This window comes from Mustela nigripes, chromosome 4 (genome assembly GCF_022355385.1).
Source record: "Mustela nigripes isolate SB6536 chromosome 4, MUSNIG.SB6536, whole genome shotgun sequence".
NCBI lineage: Eukaryota > Metazoa > Chordata > Mammalia > Carnivora > Mustelidae > Mustela > Mustela nigripes.
Window position 1 is genome coordinate 70,964,657 of NC_081560.1, and position 12,154 is coordinate 70,976,810.

Consider the following 12,154-nt stretch of genomic DNA (forward strand, 5'->3'; position numbering starts at 1 on the left):
CATCTTAGACTGCTTTCTTGGGAATGAATTATTGTCACTGCTCTTTTTACTTAATGTAAAATGAATATAATTACAGTAAGTAAAGTAACTTATAATTAAATAGCAAGTTTTAGCAGAATGTGTTTAAAACTTTCATTGTAAGAGACTCGATTTCAGGTTTCAGATGTTTTTAAAAACTAAATAGCGGCTCATTGAGCTTAAAGCCGCAGTAACAAAGTTGATCATGCTGAACGCTGACAGCATAAAACCGTGTAAAGCATGGCAGGCCTTTCCAAAGCTTCCAGATGAGGACCATGAAAAGGTTTGTGTAACCAGCTGCTGATAACCTGGAGATGAGCAAAGGGTTCACACTGGAAGTGGTACTTGAGTGCACTCAGCCGAAAATCAATGTCTCCCAAGCATACAAGCGGAAATACTGTGCGTGTGCAATGCATGCAATGATGTAAGCACAAGCAGTAAGATTGGTGAGGCCACCCCTGGGGCCGTGGTTGTTAACATCCAGGTCATAACCTACAGAGAGAAATCCAATCTCACCACAGGATCTGGTAGCCACATGCACGAGCTGATGCACACATGTATATACTGGGAACTTAGATCTCACGAAATGATGCTGAGTGCCTCACTTCTCTTTTCTCTTTTATTATCCTCCACTCTGAAAACACTGGTGGCAACCCACTAAACTGATTTCACAACCCCACTAATAGGCAGTGACTTAATGTTTGAGAACAATTAGTAAGGGGAGGTAGGTATGTGTAGGGATCTTGAGGTGATGTTGGAAAGGTTGAATATATAAAGGGATTTTGGAATCCATATAAAGGGATTTGGAACCAGTGAAAGGTGTTAAAGAGGAATACCGTTTCTATTAATGTGTGTTCCTCTTCGTTCAACTGCTTATATATTGACACAGGGTGATAAGCTGATATAGTATACAATGAATCAGAAGTGTTGCCGTCTGATATGGCCCTGTCTTCGTGTATATCAGGTACCCTTTTAAGATTTGTTTTAGAGAGCACATGCAAGTGTGGTGGGGGAGGGGGTGGTGGGACAGTGGGAGAGAGAGAGTCTTGGGCAGACTCCCCTCTGAGCACGGAGCCTAATGCAGGCCTCCATCCCAGGACCCTGAGCTGAAATCAGAAGTCAGCCGTTTCATTGATGGAGCTACCCAGGTGCCCTGATACCAGGTATTTTTTAATTAGTCCTCCAGAATTCCCTGGAGGAGCTCTCATTAGGACTTACCTTAATTATGTTTAACAGGCCCTAAATTACATTTTAAAATTTGCGTGAAATATTCAGGGGGGGATAATACAGAAAATCAAGATGATGATGGCTGGCTCAGTTGGAAGAGCAGGTGACTCTTGATCCTGGGGTCATGAGTTCAAGCCCAACATGGGAATGTAGAGATTTCTTCAATAAATAAAACCTAAAAACGTTTTTTAAAAAAACGTTAGATTAAGGCATAACTACACGTATTTCCACAAACCGTGGGCATCTGCAGTCAGATTTGACTAGACCATTTACATCAAAGCAGCGTACAGAACGATCCTTCACTTGATCCCTAGCTATCTCTGCTATTCTAACTTAGAACATTCTATTAAAAGGCCAAAGGCCTTTGCCACTGATTTGCCCTTGTATCGACCCAGTTTACCTGCTCTCTAGGGAAGAACTCATGTCAGGGATGGGCCCCAAGAGGTCCTATCTGCTCTACAAATGCCCCCTTTTTTTGGATGTAGCAAATGGAACAACCATCATATCCCATCATATCCCATGGAATGTGGGACCAAGAGATAGTGCGTCCATCTCTTAGATGTCTGCAAGTGCTACCTGTAAACTCAGAGCCGCAGATAGCTGTTTTTCTTGCTGTGTGCACAGGGGACCCTGAGGTGCTGGCCTAGGGAGGGGGCTGGTAATGTGCAGAGGCTGAAGCCAGACAGCTTTCTGACTCATCTTCCCCAGGCTTGGGAACTCTTCATATCCTTATAATGAAGTCTGTCTCTAGCTTCTTTTTTTTTTTCCTCCATTGAACTTAGGTAGCTTGGGGAAATTTCTGTCAATTGCTGCGGAAGTCCTAGTACAGCTCCCTCTCCCCTCTACCAGTACTATAGCTTGAGGCCGCTGCTCTGCACTGTAATTTCAAGCTATTGGAAAGCTAAGTATAGGGGCGCCTGGGTGGCTCAGTAGTTGGGTGTCTGCCTTTGGCTCAGGTTGTGTTCCTGGGGTCCTGGGATTGAGGCTCGCATGGGCTCCCTGCTCATCGGGAAGCCTGCTTCTCCCTCTCCTACTCCCCCTGCTTGTGTTCCTTCTCTCATTGTCCCTCTGTCAGATAAATAAATAAAATCTTAAGAAGAAAAAAGAGAGAAAGGAAAGCAAATCTAAACTAAGTGCAAGAGTAGTGTCCTTATTTAAGTGTGGGTAAAAGTAATGCTAGGGGAGCCTGCGCTTTTCAAATGGGAATTCCCAGAAACCTGGAGTATACAGTGGGGAGAGAATACAAAGCCACAGATAAAAAGATCTACTTTCTTCAAGCATCAATTTTGCTTAAAAGAGAAAAATGGTTTTCATTGAAGAAAGATTCTTTTTTAAGTATATAAATGGTGGAATAAATGCAAAATTCAAATTTTTTAAGTAATATAGAGGACTTCAAAGACATTCTGTGACTTCAATAACTGCACAGAACCACCACATCACCAAACACCACCCCCGTTACAATTCACTCCTGCAGAACATCTTCGAGAAGTACTGCATCAGCATAGAGGAGACATGAGCACTGGGAATGGGGTCTGGTGTTCTAAATCCTGTACTTCTGTGATCTCCAGGATTCCTCCTTGTAAAATGATATTTATTATGACAGTGTATTCAGAAAGCTGATAAAGTCAAGTTTACTTATATTCACTCAACACCTACTGGCCTCAGCTTTCAAACAGCACCTGATGCAAAGAGGCAAAAGTATCCAGAGTGACAGTTTGTGACAATAGACCTCCCCTCCTGCCTGTAGGATGCCTCTGTGATACAGTGTTATTTAGCTGTGGGGCAGCAAAAGTGGTTCTCTGAAGAGGAGATGGGAGGCAATTAATATTCAAAGAGCCATCCCCCAAGTGCTAGATACTCGGACATGCCCTTCAAATACAAACTATCTTATTTCTTCAAGTCGTTCTCTCCGAGTCAGAAGTAGATGGTGGTGTCAACTTCAAACAGTCCTAAAATAAGGTTGCACACAACAGATAAGAAAGAAATGGGATTGGGGCACCTGGGTGGCTCAGTCGGTTAAGCAGCCCACTCTTGGTTTCAGCTCAGGTCATGATCTCAAGGTCATGAGATTGAGCCCTGCCTGGGACTCTGTGCTCACAGGGGAGTCTGCTTGAGATTCTCTCCCTTCCTCTCTCTCTTCCCCTCCTCCTGCTCATGGTTGATCTCTCTTAAACAAGTCTTTTTAAAAAATGTGATTGGATGTTCTAGGGTCTAGGGAGTCTAAAACTGAGTGGAGGTTCAATAGTGTTGAATGAATGAGTGACTGAGACAATTTATGTGTAACTTACATGTTGACTATAAAATATCTAAAAATACAAAAACCAAAGAAAACGTGTTATTTGAAATCCTACCACCTAGATAAAACTATGGTTAATATATTGATAAATAATTCCTACATATCTAGCTTTAGAAAAACACGTTAGATACATGAATATAATTTTATACCACAGAAATGAACTGTGCCCACCCTTCAATAAGTTATGCTTTGGGGGTCATTTATTTGCTTTACATAATATCCTGGATGATTTGTCATTTCAGTAAATACAAATTTATATCACTACGTAGTATGGCTGCATAGTATGTATGTCATTGTGTAAATGAACTATAATTTACTTAGCAGATCCCCTGCTGATAGACATTTCTCCCCAGCCCACCCTGTTTGTTCAGTATATGAAATACTGTTTCCAGGAGCAGTAGTCTGTGAATGCATCTATTTGAGCATGTCAGTTAGATGTATGTCCTCTATCGGTCATTGGAAACTCACTCACTCACTCAGCATTTACTGAACCTTTACTCTGTTCTAGGCAATGAGAGAGAAGCTGCTAAAACATCTCTAAGGATTTTGATTTGAGCAATTGGAAAGATCAAATTATCATTGACTGAGAGGAGAAGAATCAGAACCAGGCCCTGATGTTTATAGAGAAGGAGATAAAGAAAAATAAGCAGCAAAGACTAAATGGCCTTTACTTTTTTTTAAGATTTTATTTGTTTATTTACTTATTTGAGAGGGAAAGAGAGCAGGGGGAAGACTGGAAGGAGGGGGACAAGCAGACTCCGCACTCAGCACAGTGCCTGTTGTGGAGCTTGATCTCAAGACCCTAAGATCATGACCTGAGCTGAAATCAAGAGTCAGACGCTTGACTGAGCCACCACCGTAGCCTGCCCTAAATGGCCTTAAGAATGAACATGTGATGTCAGATGAACATGATGTCTGGAGAATGATGAAAATTTTTTGAGGAAAATACAGTGATCATTGTGACAAATGCCACTGGTAGGTCCAAAAAAAAAAAAATGAGGGCTGAGAAATGACCATTGATTAAGCAATATGGAAAATATGAGTGACCTTGAACAGAAGTCCTGATGAAATGGTGCAGGGGTAAAAATTCCCTTCAGAGTGGATTCAGGAAGAATTGGTTGGTACATGGATGAGGAAAGTGTTAGATGTAAAATGAGAGGTACTCTCATTTTGTGTATTGTAAAAGGTGTGAGGTACAAAGTAGACCTGGTACAGTGTTGAACCTAAATAGAATTTAAATTCAACTTACTTTCCTCTTAGGTTCAAGAATAAGCCAAGATGTCAGTTTTCAGCACTTCTATTCAATATTGTGTTAGGGATCCTAGTAGTACAATAGTCAAAAAGACAGAAGGCATAAGATTGGAAAGAAAGCAAAGTTGTCCTTATTCACAGACAATATGAGAGTCTGTGGAGAAACTCCTAAAAACCCTACAAAACAAAAAGCTACCAGAACAGGAGCACTGGGGTGGCTCAGTTGATTAAGCATCAGTCTTATGGTTTCAGCTCAGGTCATGATTTCAGTTTCCTGGGATGGAGCCCTGCATCAGGCTCCATGCTCAGTGGGAAGTCTGCTTGGGATTCTCTGGCCTCTCTCCCTCTCCATCTTCCCCTTCTCCCAACCCCCTGCTCATGTTCTCTTTCTCTCTCAAATAAATAAATAAAACTTTTTTAAAAAATTTAAACTTTGTTCTTGGAAAGAAATCATTAAGAAAATGAAAAGACAGACCACAGATTGGGGTGGGGGCATATTGCAAAACATTCTGGCAAAGGATTGGTGTTCAGACAAATAATCCAATTTTTTAAATAAGCAAAAGGTTTGAAATAAAACTTCACCAAAGAAGATAAATAAAATAAGTGCCTGAAAAGATGGACAACTACATTAGTCATTCAGGAAACACAAATATAAACCACAATGAGATATCACTACATACCTCCTGGAATGGCTAAATTTTTTTAATTTGACAACACCAAGTGTTGGTGAGGACATGGGACAACTGAAACTCTCACCATTGATCTCAGTAATTAATGCAAAACAATACAGGATGCCATTTTGGAAAGAGTTGGGAGTTAAACATACAATTCAATCCAGCAACCCCACTGGTAGGTATTTACTCAGAGAAAATGAAAACATATGTGCACACAAACATTTTAATATGAATGTTCATAGCAGCTTTATTCATAATAGGCAAAAACTATAAGCAATCCAAATGGCCATCACTGTGTCCATGAAGATGGGAACTGTGATTTATAAATGAGTGGAATATTACATAGCAATAAAAAGGAACAACTGTTGCTATGCACAGAACAGGAGAATCTCAAAAAGTATCATGATAAGTGGAAGAAATCAGACATGAAAGGATACTTCTTATTTGATTGCATTTCTATGAAATTCTAAAAAACACAAAGCTAAGTGTAAGGGAACTTTTTTTAGAGAAATGAAAATGTTCTATATTTTGACTGTAGTGGTACTTACATGACTATGCATTTATCAAAACTCAACAAACTATACATTTTAAACTGGTGAATTCTATTGCATGTAAGCTATACCTCAAGCAAGTTATTTTTTTTAATTAAAGGTGTTCTCTTTCATTGCTAACAAAAGCCAACCTGAAATAATTGGAGAAGAACTTTTATAGCTTGTGAGTCACCTCGATAGAGATGGAACAAGAGGAGAGTTACAGTAAAATTATCATGCATTGATTTAGTTGAAGGTCTAATGAACATCAGGAATTTTCCTTTCTGACTCACTGTACTTGGTAACTTCCACTGCCTCTGCCCTAATAATAGCACTGAGCAACAGGTTTATAAAAGGAAATGTAATTTAAGTGAATGGCTCCCTTTCGCCCGGAACCGTCATCTTCCAGTAATTTGCCAAAATGACCAACACAAAGGGAAAGAGGAAAGGCACCCACTTTATGTTCTCTAGGCCTTTTAAGAAGACACAGAGTGGTTCCTTGGGCCACATACATGCCAATCTATTAGAAAGGTGATATTGTAGACATCAGGAGAATGGCACTGTTCAAAAAGGAATGCCCCACAAATGTTATCAATGGCAAGACTTGAAGAGTCTGCAGTGTTACCCAGCATGGCTATTAACATGGTTGTAAACAAACAAGGGCAAGACTCTTGCCTTGAGAATTAATGTACATATTGAGCATATTAAGTACTCCAAGAACCAAAATGGCTTCCTGAAGTGTGTGATCTGGAAAAGAAGGAACCCCAAGAGAAAAGTCCTTGGGTTTGTCTAGAGTGCTAAGCCTGCTCCACACTTTGTGAGAACCAGGGGAGAGGATACTGAGCTGCTGGAGCCCATTCCCAATGAATTCATGGCTGATAAGTGTAAAAAAATAAAAGAACTCAAGACTATTAAGTAAGTAGGTAAGTAAATAAAGTGAATGGCTACTTGGTTTTCATGATTCAAAATCTTTAAAAATATATATATCCTCTTTATATTTTTTACAGTGAGACATATACCTGTTTGGAGCACAAGATAATCATGGTCACTCTTTTCTCTCTGTGTAGGTAAAATTATATCCAGAACTGAATGGCGAGTGTGGAATCAGAGAAAGGGGAGTTGATTAGTTGAGCAGTTTTATAATCAAATAAATCAGAAAACAAGGCTATCTGGTGAAAAATAATTCTTATGCCCCCCGCTTCAATTCACTAATACTATTATAAAGTAACCACCAGGAAGAGTTTAGTGTGTAAACTTTTCAGAAATTTCCCTAGACATATTCAAGCATATATATGAAGTAAGTTAAATCACTTGAAATTGCCATTCTTATAGGTTAGAAATTGCTGAATATCAACAATTTCATGTGGTTCAGCCAATATATCTTCTTGTTAATGCTCATGCTCTCACATTCTATATATTCTTCTAAAACTCTCTTAATATTGTATAGTGGCCATTTTTCTAGATCAGTACATACAGCTGTATATCACTTTCTAAATATCTGGATAGTTGGCCATTGCCTGGATGTGCCATACTTTATTTAACCAGCTCCCTTATAATGGATATTTACCCTGTTCCCTATCTTTTACTGTTTTGCTTACTATAGTTGGATAATCACAATGACTATGTCTTCAAACATGAAAGCTCTATGCTTCCATTTCCAGTCTAGGGTTATGCCCACTCCAACAACAAACACTTGAGTTTGTGGATTGGGTTTCTGTTGTCTCTTTTGCTGATGTTCTCACATACAATGTGAAATTCTTGGTTTTTCTCACAACAACAATGAAAAGTATAGAACATTTATACTACTAAATTTGGATACAGATCAAGTCGGTCCAAGTGTACCTAAAGATGACCTTTTTTTGAAGATTTTATTGATTCATTTGAGAGGGAGAGAGCGAGAGAAAGAGCAGGTGGGTGAGGGAGAATCAAGGAGCCCAACATGGGGTTCAATCCTCGGATTTCGGGATCATGACCTGAGCCAAAGGCAGATGCTTAAGCAATGTAGTCACCCAGGTGCACCAAAGATGCCTTTCGAATTAAAGTCTTTGAATGCTATTCAAGTTAAAAATCCTTCCTCCAGTGAATCATTATTAGTAGTATTAATATTAAATACTGTTACTGTTATTATTAGACCATCATTATTTAAAGCTTTGTCTTTTATCATGCTCATGTTATTCCTTTGTTCAAAAACTTTGCCTGTAGGGGTGCCTGAGTGTCTCAGTTGGTTGAGTGTCTGACTTTTGGTTTCAGCTCAAGTCATGATCTCATGGATCCTGAGATCGAACCCCATTCGGCTCCATGCTCAGCCAGGAAGTCTATTTGAAGATTCTGTCCCTCTCCCACTCTCTCTCTCTCTCTCTCTCAACAAATTCATCTTAAAAAAAGAAGAAAGAGGGAGGAAGGGAGAAAGAGAGGAAGGAATGGAGGAGGGAGGGAGAGAAGAAAAAAGAAAAAACTTTGCCTGCAGAATAATATAAAACTTCTTTCCTTGGCATTCAAGGCCCTTTGCCTCCAGCTCCAGTGTACGTTTCTAGCCTTGTTTTCCCTCTGTCACAGGTGGTCTATGCTGCCATATCTGATCACCTTTCCTTTTACTCAGGCTGTTCCCTCTGTCTGGAATGTTCTTCCTCTTCAGCTCCTCTGTGGGGGTCTGTCCACCTTCCAAATCCAACTGTAATGCCACTTCTCAATTATCCCTCATTCCCCCAAAAGCTGTGTGATATTTTAAGTAAAGCAAAGGCTCTCAAGTTTGTAACACCTGTGTTTGAAGCCCCAGCTTCTCCTTTTTCTAACTATGGGACCTGAGGCAAATTTCCTGGCTTATCTTAACCTCAGTTTTTTCTCATCTGGAAAATGGGATGTAATTGCTTAGTCATGTCTAAGCAATTTGGCAGAAGGTATAGGTCCCTAGCTAGAAAGCAAATGTATTTATTAGCAGATCACACTTGTATAGAGGATGGATAAAGCATTTCGTTATTCTTCCGATTGAGTTACTCTAAGTTATATTCTGAGAAGGCCAGGACCGATCCAGTCTTTCTGGAATCCATTCAGATGAGCTCCCAATAGCTCTGGCCTTCTTCATTAGTTTTACAGGTCATTTTCCTGTTTCTCTGTCCTCCCACGGGATCCCATGTGCCATCTGGAAAGTGCCTTGTACATTGCCAGTGGGGGAGATATCTACAGGACGCAAGAAATTTCCTGTTGAATTATAGCAGTATTATATTTTTAAAATCTCTGTACTCTGTATAACATGCCAAAGGAACTCAAAGGTAAGAAGGAGCTAAAAAAAACCACTATATTCTTTCACTGATCGCTATCATGTTTATGGTGGAGCATTGGAAATAATATATATTAAATTCCTGGAATATTAAAAACACTATAAATGAGCCATTAAAAAAACCACCTTACTGTTCACAGACTCTCATCTTCCTCTTGTCCATACAAAGAAGCCTTTCTTTGGTCAGAGAGTCCCCAGCTTCAATTAGGAGTAATGGAGGAGGAAGAGAAACGAGACTAGAGGACAGATTCAAAGTAAAAAGCAGAGTGGGTTACTCAAGAGAATGAGGAGTAGAACCATAAATGGGCTACATTTGAGAGAGTTCATGGAAATTTTTTGAGAGAAAATGGGAGCCAGCAGCAACTGTTGTGCAATGCAGTGCGAGCAAGGGAAAGAGAGAGAAATTGGGAAAGATAATGTTAAGGAGTTTTTATGTATGTAATGAGTGTAAGTCTGTTTTGCTTTTTTCCAAGAATCCAAAAAAGATTCAGGTTGATTTTCAATTACTTTCTTTTTTTTTTTTAAGATTTTATTTATTTACTTGAGAGAGAGACAGTGAGAGAGAGCATGAACGAGGAGAAGGTCAGAGAGAGAAGCAGACTCCCCATGGAGCTGGGAGTCCGATGCGGGACTCGATCCCGGGACTCCAGGATCATGACCTGAGCCGAAGGCAGTCGTCCAACCAACTGAGCCACCCAGGCGTCCCTTCAATTACTTTCTAATAGCATCATGCTTAGATGGGCCCACAGTGGCCCAACATTAGCCATGTCTATAAACAGTAAATATAATGACTCCCTCTTTGGAGCCCAGATCACCTCCCTTGAAGTTTAGTACTTACTTCCATTATTATGAAAAATCATGTACTAAAATTGGCCCTCTGTCTGTATAACTCCCCTACCAGGTTGTAGACACGCCCTTTGAAGGAAGGGCTGGTATCTTCATGGTCTTTGGGTCCTGCATCGTATCCAGCTTCCCAGTCACCTCCTCAGCGAATTGCACAAAATAGAAGTTCAACAATTAGTGTGAAATAAATGCATGTTTATGCATGTTATGTTCAATAATTGAACATAAAGTCCCATTTCTCTAGCGACATCTGTGACAGTACTGTCTTCTCCCCCACCACTTGATGATGGACTCTGTTGAGGGACCCAGTCTGTCCTGGCGGTCACTTTACTGCCAGCACTTGCGCTATGTTAAGCCCATAGTAAGTACTGGAATCATCTTCGTATCCCCTAGAATGAGGATTTCGGCGCATCAGAAATGGAAGAGAGTAAAACAGTCCAATGCCGAACGGGTGTGCGTCGCCTTGGTGAGCCCGCTGTAGGAGAAGAGCAGTACCCGCCTGTCCTGGGCTGGGATCCGCCGGGAGAAGCCTGGGAACCGCGGGTGATGGCAGTCGCCCGCCTCTCCTCCGCAGCGGTAGGTGGCGCTGTGGCCGGGTGCGGCCGCTAGGGCCGCGAGGCGCCTCTCTCTGGGCAGGGTAGGGAGTCGGCAGAAGGACCTCCGGCGGGCCCTTTTCGGCCGCTCTCTGGCCTCTTCTCCCTCGGCGTTTGTGGGCTCAGTCCTGCACCATGGGGAAGCGGGACAATCGGGTGGTGAGTACCCGGTGGGAAAAACAGTGGGGCGACGCGGGAGCCGGCGGCAGGAGAGCGGAGCCCCTTGCTTTTCCCGACGGGGCCTGAGGGTCAGCGGCGGCGCTTGGACCTCGAGCCGGGCGACCCAGCTCCCTCCATCCCCGCCGGCCCCAGACGCGCGTGCGCCGCGCACGCAGTTGGCGCTTTGGGGCCCCCCCACTCTCTCCTCTCTTCTCCTCTCTCGTGTCACCCTTTTTTCTCAACCCCGCCGCTCCTTGGGTCGGTGCTTCCTGGCTCCTTTCCCTCGTCCCGCACTCGGGCTGGCAGTGCCCAGTTTTTGGAGCTACAGCGGCTCAAGGAATTCGTCTCCTCTTGGGTGTACGTCCGGAGTCGGAGGCCCCTGGCGGCGCGGGGACTCGCCCTCTTGTGGGGATCGCCCACCCTGGCTCCAGGCCCCTGCGGGGCGCACGCAGGTGGGATGGAGGCGTGGAGGCCTCGGGCGCGGCTCCTTTCCGTGGGCCTGCTGCGCGCCCAGTTCTGGCCGGAGACAGCCTCCCGTTTGAGGACCAGCATGGAAGCATTGGGCTTCGTGTTCTCAGCACTTACCACGACCTGGCACCTAGGAGGCCCTGTGTAAGAATGAAGGGTGCAGACGGTTGTCTTTGGAATCAGGCGTGGACTGGCGTGTCAGTTTTGGACCCTCGGGAGTTGAGTGACCAAGACGAGTTGCTTTTCTTCTCCGAGCTTCAGTTTCTTCGTCTCTAAAGGGGTATCAGTGTTCTCCACAACTTTGCAAAATAGTTAAAACCGCAGAAGGCAGATAGCCAGGGAATGCTTGGCATGAAAGTTGTTGTAGTAAATGAGATAAAGGAGACACAGGAATAAGTAATAGCAGAAAGAGTAAGAAATACTTGATGATGGAGATTCGTGGTTCTGAAGGCATTCAGAAGAGAAGGTGCTTTTGACAAGAGGGGGAAGGAGGCGTTCTTCATGGCTGCTAGTTTGGTCTGGAAAGTCCAGATTATAAATCAGACTGGATGGATGGTAAACATAATAGGTTGCAGCCTTACAGTTCCTGGAATTTATCTGTGACAGAGTTTTAGCCACTGAGCAGCAAAACATAAATAAATGCATTACATACATACATGCAGTTATTAAAGTTAATATACTAAATTTAATGAACTTTTGTGTTCAGTGATTATTGCATTTTCAGGCGGGGGGGAGCTGCTAAAAGAGCATTACTTTTATGAAATGAGAGCATTTCTTATGTTCAAAACGTGTGTTTTAATTTTATATAGCCTTCATAA

The 12,154-nt window shown here is 42.3% G+C and overlaps 1 protein-coding gene and 1 pseudogene across 2 annotated transcripts in view; both read left to right on the forward strand.

The window, feature by feature from the left end:
* The first annotated feature begins 6,408 nt into the window (after nucleotides 1-6,408).
* LOC132016319 (large ribosomal subunit protein eL21-like) lies at nucleotides 6,409-10,725 on the forward strand (annotated as a pseudogene).
* Nucleotides 10,682-12,154, forward strand: part of FAM133B (family with sequence similarity 133 member B) — a 29,129-nt gene continuing 27,656 nt past the window's right edge. The window contains exon 1 of one of the 2 annotated variants that reach the window (XM_059396858.1): nucleotides 10,682-10,868. In XM_059396858.1, coding sequence (XP_059252841.1) covers nucleotides 10,845-10,868 — 24 coding nt within the window. In that variant the 5' untranslated portion in view covers nucleotides 10,682-10,844. The remainder of the gene's footprint in view (nucleotides 10,869-12,154) is intronic. The other variant, XM_059396859.1, reaches the window with a different exon arrangement.